Source organism: Hypomesus transpacificus, chromosome 17, assembly GCF_021917145.1.
Source record: "Hypomesus transpacificus isolate Combined female chromosome 17, fHypTra1, whole genome shotgun sequence".
Lineage (NCBI taxonomy): Eukaryota > Metazoa > Chordata > Actinopteri > Osmeriformes > Osmeridae > Hypomesus > Hypomesus transpacificus.
In genome coordinates this window covers 9,198,328-9,221,911 of record NC_061076.1, presented here as the reverse complement: position 1 = coordinate 9,221,911, position 23,584 = coordinate 9,198,328, and the positions used below count along the sequence as shown (strand labels likewise).

General features: G+C 42.0%; 1 protein-coding gene across 6 annotated transcripts; it reads left to right on the top strand.

The window, feature by feature from the left end:
* The first annotated feature begins 720 nt into the window (after positions 1-720).
* On the top strand, positions 721-23,190 carry arhgap17b (Rho GTPase activating protein 17b). 6 transcript variants are annotated; one of them, XM_047037469.1, is made up of 21 exons: positions 721-1,131; positions 5,657-5,696; positions 11,127-11,231; positions 11,935-12,011; positions 12,199-12,310; positions 12,641-12,717; positions 12,961-13,078; positions 14,105-14,173; positions 14,287-14,368; positions 14,468-14,595; positions 15,272-15,383; positions 15,646-15,727; positions 15,953-16,033; positions 16,123-16,236; positions 16,436-16,527; positions 16,740-16,872; positions 17,543-17,803; positions 18,609-18,730; positions 18,873-19,337; positions 20,473-20,520; positions 21,158-21,244. In XM_047037469.1, exons 1-20 carry the CDS (start codon positions 1,079-1,081, stop codon positions 20,478-20,480), a joined length of 2,331 nt encoding a protein of 776 aa, XP_046893425.1. In that variant the 5' UTR covers positions 721-1,078; the 3' UTR covers positions 20,481-20,520; positions 21,158-21,244. The 6 variants fall into 6 exon arrangements, with proteins under 6 accessions (XP_046893425.1, XP_046893426.1, XP_046893424.1 ...); XM_047037470.1 differs by having other exon boundaries at positions 20,473-20,514; positions 21,158-21,223; XM_047037468.1 differs by having other exon boundaries at positions 20,473-23,190.
* The last annotated feature ends 394 nt before the right edge of the window (positions 23,191-23,584 follow it).

Genomic DNA, 23,584 nt, shown 5'->3' with positions numbered 1-23,584 from the left:
GTCCTGATGACAGGCTGCCTCACAACACAGGGTTTGTAGGAGGTAAAGATGATGTCTTCAAAGAGATTGTATTCATAATAAACTACAGTATAGGCCTACCACCTTTTTCGAACCAATCATCCCAATAAAATGGAATTAAAACATGTTTTGGTGTCGAATCTGAGACGGTTGTACACATGTAACTGCACAATGATCTAAAAGACAACATACCCAAACAACCACAAGGTTGCAGTAGAACTCTTGGAATGACAACAAAATGTTCTAGAAGTTAGACTTAAAATAAGATTGGCCCCTCTGTCAAATAAATAAATATACTCTTGTTGGCATACAGTTTAATATGGTTAACCTGCTTTGATATGACGTATATTTACAATGATTAGGCTTTGCAATTAAGTGCAAGTAAGATACAATGTAAAATAAATATACATTGCGAGCCAAGGGTTAGCCTATATAGATTGATCTCGAAAGGCCCATCACAATACATACACATACCGACAGAAATAATTGACAATTGACTGCTACTACAGTATTCTATAACACAGTAAGGATAAACCCTACATCTTGTCACCAATAAACAGGTATGATAGAACTTCAACTATAACGTTTATCAAAGGCCCAGCTTTATAACAATGTAAATATTTTGGATTTTGCATATCATATAGGCCCATTACTAGGGCCGTGCTTCAGCAGTTTTACTAAGGTATCACATGTCACCACTGGGCCACAGCATACAGTAGGGAAGTGAAGAGCACTTCCTCCTTTCCCCATAAAGCACAGTTCAACACATAATGATATGATGGGAGTATCTTACAAACTTGATATGGAGCCGGAAAAAGTGGGTGAATGTTGTATTTTGTAATCTAATTTTCGATTAGTAAAGGTGGAAACTTTTGGAAGGAATGAAAAGTCCGTTCACAGGCTATTTAGTTCTTTAACATACGTGGTCGGCGTCGCCTTTTCCATGATAATGGCAGCAACGTAAGACAACTTTTGGACTTACGATTGATGAAGAAGAACAGGCAACTTAAGGGACCTCACCATTTTTAACTCATTGGATTCACTGATACTGGAACGCAAAATGAAGAAACAGTTTAACCGCATGAAACAGCTCGCCAACCAAACAGTTGGAAGGTATGTGATACGACGAATACGTTTTGACTGACATTTTGTCTGCACTCAGTTACATAGTAACAAGTCATGTGGACTACCTTAAAAATTCACTAGCGACTTTGTGTACTGTGTGCGTAAACATAGTATATTGTAACATTTGTAACAGTTCAATAATTTTGAGTTACAATGATACGTGTCATAATACTTCTGTTATTTTCTGAATTCGCGAGCTAACCACCCCCATGTGAGCCACAGAGCAGCAATCAGTGGGCGGTGTCAGAAGGTTTTGGCCATATAATTACCTGCAAAGTTGATAACATTAGATAGGTCAAATCCAAGATCATTGCATCTTCATAAACGTATTCTTTAACAGTCTTGCCATGTACAAAAACTTTGGTATAATACTTTTGGCGTGTATGACAGCCCACTGGGCACACATTTGATTTAATGCACGCATATGTTAATTAACAAACTGGATTAACAGGTAATTATTTATGATGGGAAAAAAAGGAAAGTGGGGGAGCAACTATTAATCCACACACTCAGATCCCCAGGACATACTTATAGTTTATACACGGGCCCTTCTCCATTTCTCTGTCCTGCTTCTATCTATCCTATCAGGGATTACCTTTAACCTCTCAGAGCCCCTCCCCTCTTTCCCCTCTCCTCTTACTCTCAACCTCCAACTATGGTGTCTTTAGCTACATTAGGAGTTGGTCCCTCCACCAGGCCTGAAATCGTAACAATTTTGTTGTAGTTTTGTGTATGAGGAATGTTTCCCTATGCATCATTATTCATTTGGATGGAGTCATTTATTGGGTTAGAGCAATGAAAGAAGCAGCAAAGCAAACTGACTGCTCACTGATAGACATCTGTTTATGCAAGCACACATCTCTATGTCGGCACACTCAACAAGCTCACATTCCACTCACCTTACCTGTGTGCAACATATCAAAATGGTGTGCAGAGTACAGGGATGTGTAATTGCATAGTATTTGCATGTGTGTTAGCCTAGATAATGTAGACCCAGGCCTGGATTATATGTAGCTTGATGTCAGTGATCTAGACAGATCATCAAAATGTTTCCACTGGTAATGGATGTGTCCTATTTTACAGAGTAAGGATACATCCCTTTGAACCCCTATGGTCTGTTTAAAGACTGCTGGAATACCCATCACCTCTTTCATATTACAATAAACTGAAAAAGTTAAAACACCCGTCCTAATAGACAAATGTCGGGCCTTACGTTAAGTCAGTCCACGTAAATTCCTCGACGTTAAATGAGCTCAGTAGCAACATACTAGTCTGAATATTCAGTTCATTGGGGCTGTTGTCATGAAGGCGTACTACTGTATTTGGTCTTTGTTAGGGACACCAGCTCTACATCTAGAGACACTGTATGTGAGCAGGATATGTGGCATCTTCATTTGCTTCCTCTTAGCGCTTAGGCCTATGTAGCTCTATCAGTGACAATGTGTTTCTGTACGAATTACACCTTTAGACTCAATGCTGTAAATAACTATGGTTTCATGTACAGTTTAGCAACAGCCATAGTAACCTTCATCAACCCATAGCGTCCACTAAGCGCTATTACAAAGCCGTTCAAGACAATATCTGTATATTCTGGTTTCCAATAGTCTTTCTCTTTCTCAGTACTTCCTGTTACTCCACACATACCATAAAGATGAGTTATTTCAAATATATATTCTGTCATTACTGGTTACATAACTGGTATTGTACTGTATATCCAGTGTTGTTTTAGGCTTACTTGCCATAATTGTATTCAATGTATTACGGGTTATCTGGTTGTTCTAACGTGGATAATTGTCAGCAAAACATAGTTAAACTATGTCACTGCTTCGGACTCGGTTCCTCGGTTTGTATAAATGATTATATAATGAAGTATATGATAAAATATTGTATAAATATAATAAATTTAAAGTTAAACATTTTCCCCCTCTGCCAAACAAACCCATCTGAGGGAAGAGGTGGAGTTTGCATGCATGCATATTCATAAAATCATTTTATTGATCCATTCCTCATCACCACAGTTTACTTAGTAGAATTGTAATATAACACCAATGCTTGCCTTCCCTGGTTCAGTCTGGGCTGTAGCACAGGAGAGTCTATTCATAGAACTATGTCCGAAAGTCCTGCATGGGCAAAATCAATGCTAATTCAATATTCATAGACATTTTTTAATCGGCTTCTACCTCCTAGCCTTTAGGCTGCTATCTAGCTAGCCACGATACATTCTTAATAATAAGATAATTTGGTTTGGTTTATGTGTTTTTTCTCCTTATGGGTGCTCATGATCATAGATTGGATTTCTGTGCATCTTATTAATGCATCAAACATACAAAGACCTTGCGATAGATTGCAAACACACAACTTTGGGACTAATAAAAGAATTCAGTGCCACACCGGCTGTACAGTTTAAGGTAGTGGAGTGTACTGAGGATATTACTTCACATTTACAGTATTATATAATGTTGGTAATAAACAAATAAACTGTAGTAAGTTATGGTTTTGTGAAAAGCCTTGAAAGAAAGGTAATTCTAATAACCACAACCCTAACTTAATCGATGTCAAAGTGTTTTGTGACGTAAGCAGTTTGATATTCAGCAGACTAACATAGCTATAGGTGCTGTATCAGTTGTGATAGCTGTGTCCTGGGAGGTTGGGTTGTTCTATACAATCTTAATAAAGAATATTACCAGAAACAATAGGACTGTATTGGTTATAATCATGACCCACCATCCGGTTGAAAAAATCCATGTTTAACCTGGATTTGTAAACAATCTGTGATTTTGCAGAGATAGCACTACTTACAATATGGGGTATTTACAATGTAAGTTGACGTGTCAAATGGCTTTGTCATTGGTTGTGAATGGGATGTGATGGAAACATTAGCAGTTTGTTTGGGGGGAATTTTGAATGAAAGTGTCAACCAAACCATAACTATGTACACATGCAGAAATTGTGCTTGTGTGAATGAGGGTCCCAGTGACCTTTAGGCCTAGTCTGCTGGTCCTGTTAGAAAGCCTCTGGGAAAGGATTTTATGTATGTGTGTGTGTGTATGCACATGATTGTGTGGATGTGAACCATGACTGTGTGCCTGCATATTGAAGATTGTATGTATGTGTGTGTGAGGGATGACCTCAGTTTATGATCTTCCTGGCTCAGCAGTATTAAAACTCCCCAATGATGCATTAACAATTTTCTTAAGCCATACACCACACACACATACATGCACACTTACTGTGTTAAGTCTGTCATATGTTATTAGAGGGTAATTCCATATTCCACATCACTTCCAACCAGCTAAGATTTTCAATGGAGTGACATACTTTCCCCCTTATATATATCTAACAATATTTACATTTACATTCTAAATGTAATTTAACTGTAAATATATCTAACAACATTGTTTTAATTTCATTGTCATTTCATTTTATTTCATAACTTTATGAAAGAGTCAATATCTAAACTGCACTGTGCCATTTAATATGTATTGGACTGATACAACATAGGTTACATTAGATAGAATAGTAGTATTTATCTCAAACTGGAAAATTTTGTTTTCACAGCAGATCTGTTAAACGTACGCTAAAAAGATAGCTCCCTGTCAAAACCCCCATAGCTGACAAACTTGCATCAGACAACAAACAAATAGGTTACACCTTACCTCAACCTGTTGCCATAACAAACTAGGTGGATTTCACAGAACAGGAAGTGAGTTGTGTTTCAAAAATCTAGCAAGCTCTTTCTAGTTAAACACCAACATTGAGTAGAGATGGGATGCGTGTATGTGTGTTGTAGGTGTTAGTGTATGTCTGTGTGTGTGTGCTGTAGGCTTTGATTTTATATTTTGGTCAAAGAGATATTGACTATGGATTTAGGCCAATATTTGTTGATTGTAAAGTTTGTATTAACACATGCAAAGTATGGATATAAGACTACTTGAATTCATATTATACATATTGTTTGCTTAGGTAGTCAAACAACAATCTTTAACCTGACAAGACTTCAGTTTGATAGTCACACTGCAAGTTACTTCTTGTTCAGCTAAAATGGTGCGATGCAGTTGCACCACTCAAAAATAGTTTACTCATTACGCTATTTTTGTTAGCATATGAATTGCTTTGTAGTTTGTTGAAAATCAATAAAGAAAATATTTTTAGGAGGGTTACACCAAGGATCGCTTTTGAACAGCATATACATGTTGAACAGCATATACATGTTGATGCGGGAGTCAGATGGCTGAGCGGTGAGGGAGTCGGGCTAGTAATCAGAAGGTTGCCGGATCGATTCCCTGCCGTGCCAAATGACGTTGTGTCCTTGGGCAAGGCACTTCACCTTACTTGCCTCGGGGGGAATGCCCCTGTACTTACTGTAAGTCGCTCTGGATAAGAGGACACAATGTCATTTGGCACGGCCGGGAATTGAACCAACGACCTTCTGATTAATAGTCCGACTCCCTAACCGCTCAGCCATCTGAACCACTTGTTTGTCATTTAACCTTTGATGTGCTTCTCTCCACAGAGCAGAGAAGACAGAGGTGCTGAGTGATGACCTTCTACAGGTAAACATATCCATACTTACATTTCTCAGAAGTGTACTACCATTTCGAAGTGTACTCCCCTTCAAGGTGTAGTCTCCTTTCTTAGGACACTCAGAACAGAACCCATAGGCCTTGTCACATTCCAGTGGCGCTGTGTTTTATAATCACCTCAGTGCAGTCTACTACACCTTAGTGCAGTCTACTACACCTACTACAATTTTTTTATTTTATTTTATTTACTACCATGATTCACTCTTGGAAGTAAGTGAACCCAAAACGACTTGAATAACTTACTCCAAAAAAGAACGAAAATCCAAGTTTCTCCATGGTCAGTGGTCTTATTGGCAGCGATATGTCGTTGGGTTCGTTTTTAATGAGTAGTTGCCAACATACGGCCAGCGTGGGTGTTAAGGGGGGGCAGGTGTATGTTGCCAACTTCTTTGTGCGGGAAAGAGAGCTCCCATGTGTTTTCAATCAAGACAGATCTCAGCAGTTTGTGCTCTTGAACGCAAGGATGCATGTTGAACATGAACATGTTAGCTGAATGAGAAGACTGGTTAGTAGATGGATGAACAGAGAGAAGAAGGGATGGACAGATTTGAGTTTAGAGATACATGAGACAGAGAAGGTGAAATGTGACCCTTGTAGGTGTAATAGGAAAGGCGGGGTTGGAGGCGTTGGGGGCGCAGGAGAGTGTGCGGTGTGTTTATAGGGGAGGAGTGTGACTGATTGTGAGACTTGTTATGAAGGAGTGACAGAGAATAACTTTATCTGAACAGCATAAAGTGATTCCCTGTTCTCCACTCAGCCCTCGCCCTGCCCCCCCCCAGCACCTCATTATAAAAATGGAGTCACACTTTTATGACACGTAAAGCTGTACTATGAACCGAAGCCTCACCCTGCACACATGAAAAGGTACTCAAATACTAGATGGAATATTGTATATAATTAAATAGTTATGTTAATAAGACACAATAATACTGTCCCTTAGTAATATTACTATATACTATATAGATTATTCTCCATCATTCAGTTTGAGGTGGCAACTCCTCAAACAGAATACCTCAGAGTTGAAGCAAGTGTTCTAGCCCTGAATGATAATTTACACTGCCTTGACCCAGCCCCTCAGGGGAATGCATGACAGAATCCCTCTCTATGGTGTCTCTGCTGAACTTTGCCTCTGTGGAGAAATGCATTGTGCTGTGCTAGGACATTCCTACTTCTCATTCCTGCTGAATAGAGTAATAGTTGTTTGGATATCTGGCCTGGCCGAGTCATGTTCCTCACTGGTGTCTCAGTCCAGCGTTCAGAAAGCTAATCTGGATGTTAGACTACTAAAATCTGTCTTAGTGAGGTTTTACAGAAATACATGGATGTAAGAAGGGAGGCAGGCACATAGCCACAACATCTTGCTGTAAACATACAGGAGGGATGATGGCAATCAACAGATATTACACATGACCTGTGGGAAAATTGTTTAGCACTGTCAACATGATAAATTGCATATGGCAGACAGATCTTTCTCTGTAAACACAAGACGTATCATTTCAGCTTGCATAGCAGAGATACAGGGCGAGTTGTCTTGTTTGATAATGGATCTTTACTGGGAGTTCTGTCAATTTGGACCGTAAATAATTACAGATGTGCCTGTTTGCATTTTTTTTTCACACATCACACAACCCGACTCTGCTTGTCAGACTGTCCATTGTGTTTACTTGGCCAATTCTCCTCCCGGACAACGAGCAACAAATCTCTCCAACTCTCTCTCTCTCCTAGCACTTTAGTTGAAAGTAATGTGACAATGGCCGGGTTTCCCAGATTCGTTAAGAGCTTCTTAATGAATCTGGGAAGATCTTCTTAAGAACGAAGATCTTCTTAAGAACGTTCTAAGAGCGTTCTAGAGCGCCCTTAAGATGTTCTTAAGGCGCTCTTAGCGTTAAGAGCTTCTTAACGAATCTGGGAAACCCGGCCAATGTCGTTTTACTGCTGGTCTTTCCACTGCAGTACTATGGCCTCCAGCACTTGTTTCAACACGTCTCTCTCTACACAAGATGCAGCCCTGACTGGCTGACTGGCTGACTGACATTAGGTCTAGCCAGAATGGCCTATAGTGCAGTTTCTGTGGGCTGCCACACTGAAAAATAAGGCAACGGCTCTGCCACGAGTGATACAAGCAAGTTATTTAGTAAGCCAGTCAGTAAATCAACCTGTCCGTCCTTAATTTACTGAGTCGTCCAGTCAGCCAGGCAGCCTATGAGAGAAAGCTGGATCTACAGCCTGAGTCGAAGGATGTTCCACATTCTATTTTATTTATGGGCAGGGGGTCAACAGCTTTCTATTGTTGCTGGCTACTGGTCTCTCTGGAAAAAGATAGACTGTAAAACATATGATCAAATGGAGAGGGAGACAAAAATTATGTGCCTGTTGTTTTGTATGACTTGCTATGGCCCTCTGTTTGTTGGCTTGTTCTTCCCCACCCCAGCCAGAGGGCAGGACTAGGTAAATGCAGCTGTCGACTGTGCCAGATGGGAGAGAAGGAGCAGTGGAGTGTCGTCAAATTAATAATCTACGTTTTTAACCAATATCAAAGTTTTAAAACAGCACAGAAACGGCAGCAAAGTATGATGCGAATCTAACACAAAGGATTGAATCCAACAAACATTAATGTGTGGTCTCGAGATCAGACTGGAATTTTTCTCCGGACATTCGCTTATATATTTACTCTCCATTATTTCGTGATATTTTGTCATTGGTGCATTATAGTTGGTCACAGATGCATTTATGTATTCACACCCGGTTGGTCAATTGTCACAGAATTTAAATTGACAGTATTTTTCCTCTATCTTCCCCTTCCAGGGCCTTCGTGAGGCCTTGCGGCCCTGCTGCACAGGGATACTGAGTTTAAGGACATAAATCTGTCCCCTGATGTCTGACGCTTGTAGTTCTCAATATCTGGGCTTTATAGTCCTTCATTAGAGGCCTACACACATACTTCTCACTCTTGCACTCAAACTCTATCTATCTGGTCTTCCACATTTGGCCTTTATTTCTTTTATGTTTTTGTGGCAATTCTGATCAATCAACAGCTTTGCATCTGGTTTTCAATTTTACAGCATATAAAAGTAAAAAAGGTGATTAAGTGGTTCTATATCAATCATATAAACCATGATCATTTCTCCATCTTCATAATTACAACAGTGTGTTGATAATTCGTCATCAGGAGTGTGTGTTCTGTGTGTGTGGAGCAAGTCTGGATCAGGCCATGGCCCCGACCCTCTTCCTGTCAGTGGAAGTGCTGAATAAGAGCTTGTTTTTGTCTGTCTGTTGCAGTTTTTTGGTCACACCTCTCTCTCTCTCTTGCTCTCTCTTGCTCTCTCTCTTTTGTCTCCCTCTCTCACTCTCTCTCCCTCTGGCTGTGCCTTTTTCTCTCCATCTCACCACCGCCCCTCTCTCTTGTGTTCCATTTCTCATTTACAACATGACCAAATGCATTAACTCAGATCCCTACTAGTCTTTATACTGTATCTTTATGGTCTTCATACTTAACATGCATAACTCACTTTTCATCAACAAAGATAGTAGAGGTATGTGGTGACCAGAAAACATGTCTAGCAGTCCCTGGAGTCATGTCAAGCCTATCAACACATCCCCAGCCTGGTCAGACATGAACCAGAACTTAGGCATTAGTTCTACAGTCTACAAATTAATTGGTTCCCAATTGGGAGTGCTAGCTGTGGAAAGATAGAGGGAAGGAGAGAGGGGGGGGGGGCACCAGCCGGTTTGAGAAAGAGAGAGATAGATAGATAGAGTGAGAGAAAGGGAGAGCAGTGTTTCCCACACATAGACTAATTTGTGGCGGTGCGCCACAGAATCAACACCGGCCACCACATATTGCGTTTCGTTATTCTTTTTTAAATGTTGTTTACTCGGTCACTCACACGTCTCTTTCACATACGCGTCTCTTTCACATACAGACACACAATCACAACATCAGCACACGTTAGCAACGACGCATAGATACGCCGTTCTAGACAGCAGGGGCGAATCTAGGTTCCCACTTTGGGGAGGGGGGGGGGGGGGGCTAAGCACCTAGATAAAACCTATAATTTTTCCTGTGAACCAGCAAAACTAGGGGAGTCTGGGGGCATGTTAAATATACTTTTAAATAGTGTATTTTTTATTTATTTTTATTGGGGGGGCTAATGAAACTTTTGGGGGGGCTCCAGAAAGAGTAGGAGAGGAGGACAGCATCCAACATGCTGCTGTGAGAGAGCCAGCTGAAGCAACAGGTGAGGTGGACAAACAGATGTAGAAACAGGCAGGTAAGAAAGCAGGTGTCAGGATAAGGGAACTAATTTCTATTCTTCCGTTTCTGGCAGATAGGACTTGAATGGGGTGTGAATTTTGTATAGGGTGTTAAATGTGTGTATTTTGGGATGGGCATGTGATTAATTTTTGATTAATATTATATAATAAAATTCTGTGTAACAATTTATTAACAAAGGATTTTTTCGACCCCCAACCCCCCCCCCCCCGGTCTGACATGGAACAACCCCCTCCCCCCCCTTCTAATCTGTGGGAAAAACTGGAGAGGGAAAAAAGCAATGGTACATTAACAGGACAGGAAAGGAGGATGAGAGAGAGATAGAGAGAGAGAGAAAAGGAAGGAAGGGTCGGATGTTGCCAGTGACATGGCCCTAGAGACAGTTGGTTGGGCACCTACTGTAAAACAGGAAGATACAAGGCAGTCAACACTTAAATGCAGACATCTCTCACCTCATCCCAAAAATGCTGCTGTGTGTGTTTTTAGTGTGGCACAAAATATGGCCCAGCATTATACCTATAACTTTTCTATCAAACAAAAATGCTTTTTCACAGTTGCATTTCAGTTTGATGAAATGTTTCATAGTTTGCTGGCACAGCACCGGTACAACTGTACACCATACATATTCTCATCTTTTCCTCATATCTCTGGAAGGTGTTGCAGAGTGTAGAAATATGGTTGTAGTTCTGTACCTCAAGAGAGGCCAGCTGTATCAATCATACTGGTTCTAACCTAGCCCGAGTCCCACACACAGACACACATACACACACACACACACACACATAGTCAAACACACACATTAACATTCACACCCTCCATCTGGCTGTCAGGGCTGCATGTTAGCGTGCGGCATGCGTTACACACTTACCTGTCCTGACTGAAACTAGGGAAATTAAAACAGGCCTCCCTCATATATCATGTGTAAATACAAGGCCTGTATGGAAGGTTTCAGCCAGAACTAACTGTTACACATCTGTAAGTGTAACATATGTGTTTTCAAACAACTTCCACATGAATTTGGTTTAACAAAATGTATCTTTTTCATTCATCTGTTTTCCACATGTATGTATTCCTGGTCTAGTAAGCCCATGCTTGCATTGTGTGTGTGTCTGTATGTGTGTTTGCAGATCGAAAGGAGGATGGAGCTGGTTCGCCTTGTCTCACACAACGCCCACAAGAGGCTAGTGTCCTGTCTGCAGGGACATACTGGCACCGACGCAGACAAGAGACACGTGAGGATTCTCTCTCTCTCTCTCTCTCTCTCTCTCTCTCTCTCTCTCTCTCTCTCTCTCTCTCTCTCTCTCTCTCTCTCTCTCTCTCTCTCTCTCTCCTCCAGTACACCACCTCCCTCTCTCTTTCTCCAGTACCTCTCCCTCCATTCTGTCCCTCGTCGTGTGTCTACCACTCATCTATGAAACAAACTCAGTAGGATTTCCGTGTATATCCACTCTATCATGATACAGGTCTGCGTGTCCTGTTAAAACTTGGCTTGGCTATTTGAGACAGCATTTAAGTAAGTGAGGTTCAGAGTTGGGTTTCTCTGCTATCACTATAAAATACAGTAGCTCCCTCTACTTACAGTAACAGAGACACTTGGAAAAAAAGTGTGCAGCTTGCCAATTTCCGAGCAGACCCAACCCAGCTCTATAACAAAACTTGGATGACTCAAAGGAAATCCTCTGTCATTATCCTGGCTTTGAAATCCTCTCCCTATCTTATGCACCCTCTTGACGATTGTCACATCATAAGCAATGACGCCATTCCAGTTTGACCAATTTCCATGTTATGTTTCCCCAAAATCCCCTATACTATACAACCACGGTACTTAACACATACTAAGCTATACTAATCACATACACCTACATTATTATATACAATGACAATTTTTGTCATTCCACTCCATTTCCCAGCATGCTTCTGTTTACCTTGTTGCAGAAGAAGCTTCCCCTGACGGCCCTGTCCCAGGCCATGGAAGACGGTGGCGCTCAGCTGGGAGAGGAGAGTCTGATTGGGTGCGTCTGGAGACTGCTGTCAGAGGGTTTGACCACAAATGGAAACACATATCTACCTGTATCCACCCAGTCTAGGGGCCCTCACTTGTGTTTGTGCTGTTTTCTCTCCAGGAATGTTAGAGATAATGTTTTTTTTATCCCTCCCTCTTTGTGTGTGTGGGCCTGCTCCTTGTGTGTGTATGTGCAGGAAGATGATTGGTGTGTGTGGGGAGGCTGAAAGCAAGCTGGCGTCTGAACTGATGCATCACGAGGTCCAAATAGTCAAAGATATCCTCGACCCTCTCAACCTGCTAGCAGAGGTGGGCATTGACTAGCACACACAGCCACACACACACAGCCACACACATACACACACACACATACACACACACACCCATACACTCTGTAGCTGAACACCCACCTGTCCCTGTCTTTAAGCTTTATATCTATAGCAAATGAACTGATTGTAAAACCGTTCTACCCCATAACTCTTTCCTGTTCATTAAAGTATCTTACTAACTCTACTAACCCTACTTAAAAGTATAACGTTTAATGGGAAAGCATTTTTCTCATTGTGTGTGTGTGCCAATGTACATGGTGCGTTTGTGTACATGCTTTCGCATCCTTTTTTTTTTTTTTTACTGTCCTAGGTGGACATTCCCAACATCCTGAAACAGAGGAAGCAACTAGCCAAGCTGGTTTTGGACTATGACTCAGCCAGAGCCAGGTAGTGTGACACATCTGACCCACTGCTGCTCTGCCCCGAACCCTGCAGGGAGGGCAGGGGGTTGTCTAGGCCAGTACTTACACACAGAAAGGTTTCAATGATAGTTGAATATCAAGTTATTAAACACTGTCCAAAACAATCCAAAATGGCATGACGTGTCAGTTGAATTTGGGATGGAAAGCTTTTGTACACTCAGTAGAGAAAGCAGGACAAAATAACAAACAGAACTTGTGTTGGCCTCAGGTGGCACCAGGCAACCAAGTCTGTCATCAGTGCTGGCAACAGTCAGGCGATGGCCGCCAAGGCCGACTCCCTCAAGGATGAGATGGACGAGGCTCTGAACAAAGTGGAAATCTGCAAGGTATTAACAGGTTTAAAAAATATAGTAAATGGAGAGTTTATTTGCTAAGTATTTCTGCAATATAGTAATCACAGCGAAACCTCCGGGAGACCTGTAATGTAAAGCCACTAAATACACGGTTACATTGATTTTAGAGATAGATTTTTTTGAGGTGAAGTGTCTACCATTACAGCATGATGTCAACACCTATCAGGTTTAATGGGATTGGCAACTGAAGTTACATATCCTCAAAGGGAAATAGAATATAACTCGCACGTATAGATTTACAAGGTATTCTGTGGACACTGAATGTGTATGTGTGGGCATAGTAAAAAATAAACAAGCAGTTATCTGACAAACAAACACGAGTGTGCTTGACTTTGGGTAAAACAGCCATGATCCTAGTTCAGTCAAGACACTCACGTTATTTGATTTGATAACCATAGACATGGAAATAAGTTTGACTTGTGGAGTGGATGTATCTAGGGGAAGCACTCCCTTGGGAGATGGGGATGGTGGAGGGTGGCAGCATCACAACAATACAACAACCAGGAGTGAGTGTAGGAGTATCCGTGCAGCAGTATAATGCCACCTTATCGGATGTGGCCCAATGGGCTTGAAGCAGCTAACACGGGTATAGTGCCTGAACTAGCTTTGCCCATTGAATACCAGATCTAATAACTATGGCTACCTGAAGAATTTAGAAGAGGAGAACTTTTAGGGACATTCCATCTTATGGTAGCTACTAATCAAGATGGGATTATAACTAGGCAACAAAGGAGATATTGTGAGTATGAACAGAGCAGAACATGGTATTCCTTATTAAAGCCATGCCAGAATGGGTGTAGATTAAGGCTCTCTGGTCATACGTGATTGTGAAATGTGCTCCATTTCCCATACCATTTAAGGCGGTAGTAGAAGGATTGTTGCAGGAAAATTTGAAAAGCCACTTAGAGGTGGTGGGAGGGTTAAGAGGGGAACTGAAACTTTGTTTTGAAAGAAAAAATGAAAATTGTATACTTTTTGTTGTACCCGTTTCCTACTCAGGACCAGCTGTCTGCAGAATTGTACAACTTCTCCTCTAAGGAAGGGGACTATGCACGATATTATGTGGAGGTACAGTATCATCCATGTTAAACTCACAGATTTAAAACAGAAGAAATCATATAATTTATATAAATGCACATTTGGTGTGTTTGTTTGTTTGCACATGTGTATGTGTTGTTCAGTTGTTAGAGGCCCAGGCAGATTACCACAGAAGATCTCTCTCAGCTCTTGAGGCAGTCCTGCCCACCATCCAGGCACAGCAAGGTAAAGTTCACAGCTATGATTCACCATTACTCTCAGTTTCCCTCAAACTACATTCAATTTGAGGAAACAGGCATCCACTGACAGACATTTTGTGTCTAGACTCGTGGATGGAGAAGCCAGCTTTCGGCACAGCCCTGGAGGAGCACCTAAAGAGGAGTAACCGTGAGATCGCCCTGCCCATCGAGGCATGCGTCATGATGCTACTTGAGACAGGCATGAAGGAGGAGGTGAGCACCATCTGCGTCGGAGGTCAGGGTTGAAGTGACTGGATCGAAGTCAGGGATGGTTGATGAGAAGGTACTTTTACTGCAGAAAATTGGAGAAAAAATTTAGAAAAATTAAAACTGGGCTCAAAAAGGACTTGGTTTAGAGTTATATTAAAGTTTGGTTGAAAAGGACCAGTGGTATTCTGTATGTATTTCTGCTGGTTGTACCCACACTCCAGATGGGTCAGTGATGCAGATAAAAACCTAAAACCATGTGTGGTCGATTCGTTGTAGTTCAGCCTCAGATTTGGCATAAAGCTACCTCTAACTTTGGACAGACAACCACATTTCTGTCTGTTAGCTATTAGTCTTGGCGCTATAAGTCTGTTAAATTATAACAGACCATACTCTACATCTACTTAGGACTATCATTCAGTAAATGTTTTGTGGTGGGAATCAGAACTGTTTAATGTGTTTCATGCTCTCTTATGGCTCTACCTCAAGGACATAGACAACTACATGCAGAATTACTGTTAGTATAGTATCATTTCACCCTGGACACAGTGGGAAACCGGCTTTTTATTCTCTACTTCTCTTTTTTCTTCTTTCTGCTGCAAAAGTCAGACAACCTGGTCTAATATTAGCATCGAAACTAGACAAAAGCTTCCCCTCAAAAAACGATCTTTTGTTTGTGCAGGGCCTGTTCAGAATTGCAGCGGGGGCCTCTAAACTGAAGAAACTCAAGGCAGCGCTGGACTGTTCCACCTCGCAGCTAGAAGAGTTTTACTCCGACCCCCATGCTGTAGCTGGTACAACCCTTATAAAACAAATAATATTTACTACAGGGTAATTATGGGATGATGTTCCTCACATATACTTTTGCGAGGATGGGAGACACATGGATGGGAGAAGTACTGGGAAAGGATTATATTAGCAAATGCAACAAACGACAACAAAAAGAAACGCTTCAAGCATTCTTTGAGCCAGAAGCATAGGTAATTGTAATTGTTAAGCCAGTGAGTTGAAGTGAAGGACTTTAGCAGTACGTTTGTCCTTTTTGTCTGTTTCCAGGAGCCCTGAAGTCCTACCTCAGGGAATTACCTGAACCCCTCATGACCTTTCAACTGTATGATGAGTGGATTCAAGCCTCCAAGTAAGAACACACTCCACACACGTACACACACACAAAAACTGACACACACACAGGTTACCTTTCCTTACACACAGTGCACACATGCAGTACAGTGTGTTTGTTATAAACACATCTGAAGCTGTTTGCTGTTTACATGACCCAAATTTGGTATGATATAGGACTTGTTGCTTGGCATCCTGGTATATTGGCTGAAGGCAGATGTTATGGTGTGTGTGTTATTTGCAGTGTGTCAGACCCAGATAAGAGACTCCAGGCTCTGTGGGTAATATGTGACTCAATGCCAAGAAACCACAAGGCCAACCTCAGGTGGGTTCTATTCCATTCTACTCACATCTACTCATCATTGCTACTCACCAATTTACAAGGTGGTTAGATGTTTTCGTGTGTGTTGGCAGGTATTTAGTGAAGTTTCTGGCCAAGCTGGCTCAGGATAGTGAGGTGAACAAGATGTCTCCCAGTAACATCGCCATAGTGCTGGGTCCTAACCTGTTGTGGGCCAAGAATGAGGGGTGAGGCACACACACCTGGATCCCCTACACACAGCCCACTTCGGTGGTGTCATTAACAGGCAGGGCGTCAATGTATCCCTTGGTGGATTGTGATCCAATAATGTTTCAATGTAAATCGACAACAGCTTTCTGCACAACCTAAACCGTAGTGTTTGTTTTGTGTGTTTCTCATCCCTTTGTGTTTTTCCCCGCTGATCAGAACTCTGGCAGAGATGGCAGCTGCTACATCTGTCCATGTAGTAACCATCATAGAACCCATCATCCAGCACGCTGACTGGTTCTTCCCTGATGGTAAGAAAGCAAATTTCCTCGCAACGCCTCAGTTCCACTTCTACTCTCCACACCCTACTAATAAACTACGGTTCCTCACAAAGAACTGATGATAACTTCATGATACAGATTTTGGCCCAATTTACACTGTCGAGTAGTTACTGCCTTGTCATCATTGCATCTGCCTGCTTAAATGACCCCCTTTATCTTGGCCCTCCTTCCACCCTCTTCAGAGGTGGACTTCAATGTGTCAGGTATGTTTGCCATGCCCACCCACACGCCTGTCCCGGATTCCGAGCCAGGCGCCTTCGACAGGAGACGCCCAGGGAGCCAGGGGTCGGAGGGGGAGAGCGTCCGCAAAGACAGGTACCTGTCCCGCCTCAACCCCAGCCTCAGCCTCCCCCCCCAATTCCAGCTCCGCCCCCCACCCCTGGCACGTTCCCTCAGCAGGCAGGAGGGACGGGGCGTTGCCGTCCAAGCCCTTTATGTAGTAGCTGACGAGTCCATCACCGTCACTGATAGGCCACTGTCACAGCTACACAACCCTAAGCTATCCCCATAAGCTGTGCCTTATAGCTCTAACCCCGTGGACCTAGTGTTTTGTTTTGTTAAAAAGGGATATTTTGTTTCTTTGTTTACACTACAGTATTGCAATGTTAAAATGAGTATCCTAAAAAGAAATTGGTACTTAATAATGTTGGTAAATTGATGACACTTTCTTTAGGCATTTGCTGGGATATCAATTTCAATTTGTCTTCATTTGTCTTCTGTAATTTCCTTTGTGTCTATTAAAGCTTAGATTTTTGTTTTCTGGCTGTACTTTTTGTGTGGGTTTCCTCTCTCGACTATACTCTTGACAAGACAAGAAATATCAAAGTAACTTATGTGGTACTTTGGTTGTATGTCCTACATTTGTTTTTCTGGTCTCTTAAATGGGGAATATATCTCTATTTTTCTCTCTCTCCCTTGCTCTCTGACGGTGACAGGGGTATGTGTGTGTGTCCTCACTTTCGCCCCCTCTCCCCCTCCTTCATAGCCCTGTTAACAAACAGCCGGATCACCCCCTTTGTAGATCTGGCACCCAAAATAGAAAACAGCAGCAGCCCACCTCACCTGTCTTCCAGCCCTCTCTGTCCCCCCTGGAGGCCGGAGGCCTCACCCAGTCCGAGCCCCAGACCCAGGCCCCGTTTGGGGGTTCTGAGGCTGGCCAGCCTGGCCTGGGTGGTGGGGGTGGAGGTCAGGGTGAAGTCCAGGTAGTCCAGGGGCAGCCTGTGTTTTTCAGCTCTGAGGAGAGCAGGTAAGGAGTGAGCAGATACAGAGACCCCTCCTTCGCCCAAAGGCCTTCCCGCCACACACTGCCAATCAGCAATCAGCAATCAGGAGCTGTTCTCCCCACTGTTGATCCAGGCTTGCCGTCTCTGTTTTACTGTTTGTTTTGTTCATTTGCGGTGACTCAATAAAGATATGTTGAAATCTCTCAATCTATCAGTTTTAATATTACTCCCTCCATGAGGTGAGTTGTGCTGTACAGTAATTTGTGTACTTTCAAGAGTGAATGATTTAGTACAGGACCACTGACTCTTTTACCTGCCTGTTGCTGTCTGTCTTGTTGTCCTGCCTGGATAATTCATGTCAGCCTGTCTGTTTGCGTTCTTGCTTGTGTGTCTGTCTGCCTGTCCTTCTATGTGTCGATCCTATCTGACTCCATCATCCCCATGGAGATGGTCACATGACTTCCTCTCGCTGCTGGCTGTAATCTACAACTTAGTTTCATTTGATCTATTTCTTAGCAAATTGATTTATTGTGCTGCACTTGTTATGATTTTAGAGGTGTTTGTTTTTAATCTTGCTTCTACATTGTGTGCTGTATTGAGCAATGCAACCTTAACCCACTTGTATTCCATATATCAAATTATACAATCATCATCCACCATGATTGCTGAAAAAGTGACTAACCTAATAGAAAACTCAGCTTGTAATGGTCAGCATGTCTTGCAAGGCATCTCTTTTCATTGATTCAGACATCGCATGTTGAGTGTCAAGTGTCAATTGCATCACATGTTTGATTGACATCTGGTTGCTTTATATTCTTATCTTTACAGTCCAGCCCGTGACCCTGCATCCACACCCCCTCAACAGAGGAATGGTTCAGCTCAGCTCATGGTGGGGACCCCCCAGTCCCAGAGTGGGTCCAGGGGTCCCAGCCCCCACATGGTGCGCCGAGGTGAGAAAAAATCCACACCTTCACCACTCCACTCCACATCCCCTGGTATCCACCAGCCAAAGTCATCAATGCTCACGCCTCAATGAACGTGTGGGGCATTGAACTGGATTGTTGTTGTTGTTTTCTTCTGAATACACTCCAGGTACTAAGAAGCAGGCCCCCGCCCCCCCTCGACAGGCCCCCTTCATAGCTCAGTCCGGCAGCCAGAGTCCGGCCCCCCCTCAGCCCCAGCCCAGAACTTCCCCCAGCCCGGCAGCCAACAGCCCCTTTCCCTCCATCACACCCCGACGCCAGTCTGGCAAAGATGGCCACATTCACGCCCCCAGCCACCCACCCCCCCAGCCCCCCCAGCCTCCTCAACCTCCTCAACTCCTCCAACCCCAGGGGGATCCTGACCTCTCCCCTCCCAGAACCCCCACCCCTCCGGGCACCCCCACACAGGACGGCCCTCCCTCCAACCCCCTCTCCTCTTTTCATTCGGGCTCCATGCCCCGACCCACTAGGCCCGCCCCTAAGCCCCGTCCCCGGCCCAGCATGCCTCCTCCCCCTCAACCCTCGGGCGGAGACGACAATGGGATCTTTAGCTCTGCCTCCAAGATCATCACAGGTAATTTTATTGTTGTGTCCTTTCTGATTGTCATATACCATTGTGTGCCTATAGCACATAGAGTGTCGAGTGTAACTCAAGTAAAGTACTAAAGGACACACTATTTGAACAGCACAGATGGCTGTGTGAAGATTAAGTAGAGCCATCAGGCAAGGAGAGATAAAAGGTAAAAGCTATAATAAGTGCAGGAAATGTAGAGAAAGTGAAAGCAATACTTTGAAAGAAGGAAGGAAGGAAAGAAGGATCTAAAGAAGGACAGAGTTTCAGCTTCATCAACATCCTGTAATGAGAAGACACTAGAAGAACAGAGGTTGCCTTCCAGGCTTTTTGGTGGATGTGTGTGTTTGCACGCACACACTGTAGTCATGTCCCTTTTCCTCATGGAAACTTTCATAAAGTTCCAGATAAACCCATCTGTCTGTTCTATGTTTTAGTAGCAGATTAAAGATATGCAATGGTCCAGGCATGGCTCCAGCTACTGAGGCCTTTCAACTAGCAGGAACATCCTTGGTTGGCAAAATATTAATTTTTAGGGGTGTGAATCTTTTGGTACCTCATGATTCAAATTGATTCTAGGGGTCACGATTGATTAAAAATCGATGCACGTTTTTTCTTTTTACATATATATATACATATATTAAAACAATTCGATTCACATACATTTGTGAATCGATCTGAATCGCTAGCAGACTGAATCGCGATTCAAATGTGAATCGATTTTTCCTCCACCCCTATTAATTATAGTCTTGGAATGGGTTTAAAATTTGTACTTGAAACTTGATACCCTTGAATATTATTATGTAGTTAAGTGTACTGTAAGAAGTCCTAGACTCGGACTAGGGCTTTGAGTCTGTATCTTGCTTTCATTCAGTTTGTAAAGTACATTTAAATATTTATTGTTCTACTCACAAATCCAACATCACATTTAATTGATTAATAATGAGATGCAAATTACGTGATAGTACAGATAAATGGTGTACAGAAGTGAGAAACAGCATTTCTAAATATTTATACAGATAATTGTTTCTATAGGAATGATTCCCTTTGCTTTTGGTGTCACTGACTCCTAGTGCCTCACGCACAGACTGTGATTGTGGTGATTTAATGCATGATGGGATATATTAAAATATTGCAGATGTCTGATCTTCCCTGTCTGTGAGCTGACATTAAGAGGCAGGTAATGGTAAGGATATGATTGGCTGATGCTGACCTTGCTTCCTGATTATTAATTTTAGTGTTGCATCTGTGTGTGTGCCAGTATGTGTGTGCCAGTATGTGTGTGTGGGTGTATGGCTGAGTGTGTGAGTGACCACATACATGCTTTTATGTATGATGTTGCCCTATACATTAACCCTGCTTCTCAACCATGCATGTTACCTGCACTACACCCTTGGCTTGGCCCTGATTGATCCTGCTAACTGCCTAGATAAGCTAACTCAGTTCAACAGATGGTATACTCCAACACCATTTCACTTCCTGGTTCATCTTTCTGAAGTATGGTACAGGAGGCGGTATACATGGACATGTATTCTTCAGAACACACCAAGGATAGCCTTGAACCACATTTGATAAAGTTGTCATTATGGAACATGCCTTGTTACATTTTGTTATATCGTTTCGTCTTTGCATCAATTCCCAATTGAAATTGTAGATATATATCCTTGGTGTATTTTTCTTGCTTGTGTTGTCTTAAGTCCAAGGTGTCGGTTGTGTGAATATGATAGGCCAGGAGTGTGTGGGGGTGTCTGTACTGTAGACTTGAAGAAGGGTGGCATGTTTTAGTTGATTTGGTTACTTACACATCTCTCTGCTCGTTGTAGATGGAGGCCTGTCCCTGAAGGGGATTGGTCGAGCCTTTGTTCCGGAAATTGCTGTGGACCAAAAGGGGGAGAGCTCTGCTGGTCAGGAGCCCACCCCCTACTTGGCCCTTCCCACTCAGCCTGACATCCAGTCTGAAAGCACTAGTCTATAAGAAGGGAGGAGCCACAGCAAATGAAAAGCATTTTTCCTTCACCTGATTGGTCGATATCTTCACAATATATTTGGCAAACAGCCTTTATTAGAGTCAGACACAAGATCAGACCCTTAAGAGATTACCTCTGAGCATTCCTGTGCTACAAACAGAGACATACTGGATCAAACCAAAGCCTCATCATATGTGCATCATCATTCAATTCAGCCTAATGTGTTGGACCTTATGACTTCCCTTCGAACTCTGGCCCAGAACTCAACTACCAAACATGACCTCTGGCAATATTAGCTCATACAATATTCTTCTGTTTAATTGAAAAAATCTGGACCATTCCCCTCGCCAAGCCTTACGGGCACTTGAACCTATATCAAATAAAGCCATTGCATTTTGAAAACAGGTATCTTGCTGTATACTGGGACTGGGTCATATCAACTCTGAATTGCTGCTGTCTAGCATAGCTTCCATTTCAACTCGATTCTATTGGTCTATTATATGTCATTCCGTGTGAAAGCAATCAAGTTTGAATGAGTTTCTTATGTAAAAGGGATATGTGGATATTGAGTGGGGAAGGACATTGCATTCATACATTTAAAATGAGAGCTAGTATTTTTCTACGGTATATGCAAGGTTTTTGAGTTAGGAATGTTTGTCATGGGAGGGAGGGTGCCTTTTAATTTGTTCTATGGATTGTTATTATTGTAATGCTCTTCTTTTAAAGTTTGTATGGGCCAAAGAATGCTTTGTTCAGTCTGTTAAGTGCTTTTCATAACTGACACATCATTGATGTGTTTGCACACATTGAGCAAATCCCAAGCTGCAGGTAGCATCATAAAACTAATTCAAATATGAGAAACAGAGCCCCCAATTCTTGATAACTTCCGCGCTTTCCTTCAGCTCGAGTTTGATTGACAGTGGTTTCACAAGATAAGCCAAAGAGAAAATCCTGCCTCACTGAAGGTGATTGACTGGATCTGGATTGTTGGAACACAATTGGCTCAAAAGTAGCGGGTTGCTCCATAACTAGAAATAGACATTCCATTGGCGCTGAACTGTTGCTAAACAACAACTCTCTTAGAGCAACAGCAGCTGACATGTTTAAACTTGAAATAATCTTACCTATTGTACCTTCAAGACCAATGGCCACCCATCAATATGCAGAGGCTCACATCAAATACGTAGTTTCCAATTGATTTATGTGATTTTGCTGCTCTAAGTTTGCTGAATACAAAAATTCACAAAGACCAATAAATATCTAGTGTAGATTACACTATTATAAACTGCATTCACCCTGAAGCTGTGCCTTACCCACTCCCAACATACACTGTTTGTTGTGTTGCTCTTGTTGTTTTAAAACCAGTGTTACCTCAATTTACTATATTAGAACTTCTGTTGGGGTAGGACTGATGTTTTTAATATAAGTTTAATTTCATGGCAGACAAGTTGTCTTGAGAAACTATCATTCCAAAGAAGCAAACACCAAGGACAGCACTGTTAGAAAAGGGATACATGTTAATGTTTGCATTTGATAAACAATTTAATCTTTTGATATATTGATTGTTTGTTGATTTAGCTTAGAAGGTGATCGACTTAAAGCTACAACCAAAGAGCCCCAATAACCCAAATATTTGACTTTTTTTTTCTTCATTTAGGCTTGATGATATCTTACATAGCTTTTCAAATCTATTTTGAGTCGCTTCTTCTGTCTTGACTGCACTTTTGATAAACCTTGCTGTCCCTCGTTCTGTCTGAAGAAAATTCTCCAGGACATGAGCATAATATGTTATATACTGTCGGTGCATACCTTTATTGTTCATATTAAATGACTGTGGTATTAATACTTCCAGTAGAACAAATAATACAATTGTATTCTTCATAAAAGTGTCACTGTATCAGGTGTATATTTTTCCATCATCTATGTAATTCAAACTATTGAGAATTAAACATTATTCAGTGGCTTCATGCACTAGCTAATTTAGCAAAGCTATATTGTAAATTGCATTACCTATCAAACAGTAGAGCTGACCAGTCCAGTTTAGTTAGAAAGATAATTGTACAGTTTCACTCTACATATATTTTTTTATGTCATTACCTTGACATATGCTTTCTATATCACTACAGTAAAACAATCAGAAGTATACATTTACTAATAAATAACATGACAAAGAACCTGGGGCAAAGACAGTTTTTTAAATAAGCCATTTGAAGGATCTCCCTAAGTAGCAAGATATTTTAATACGAATCACAGAAGGTGATAATCAATCCACAACATCCATCA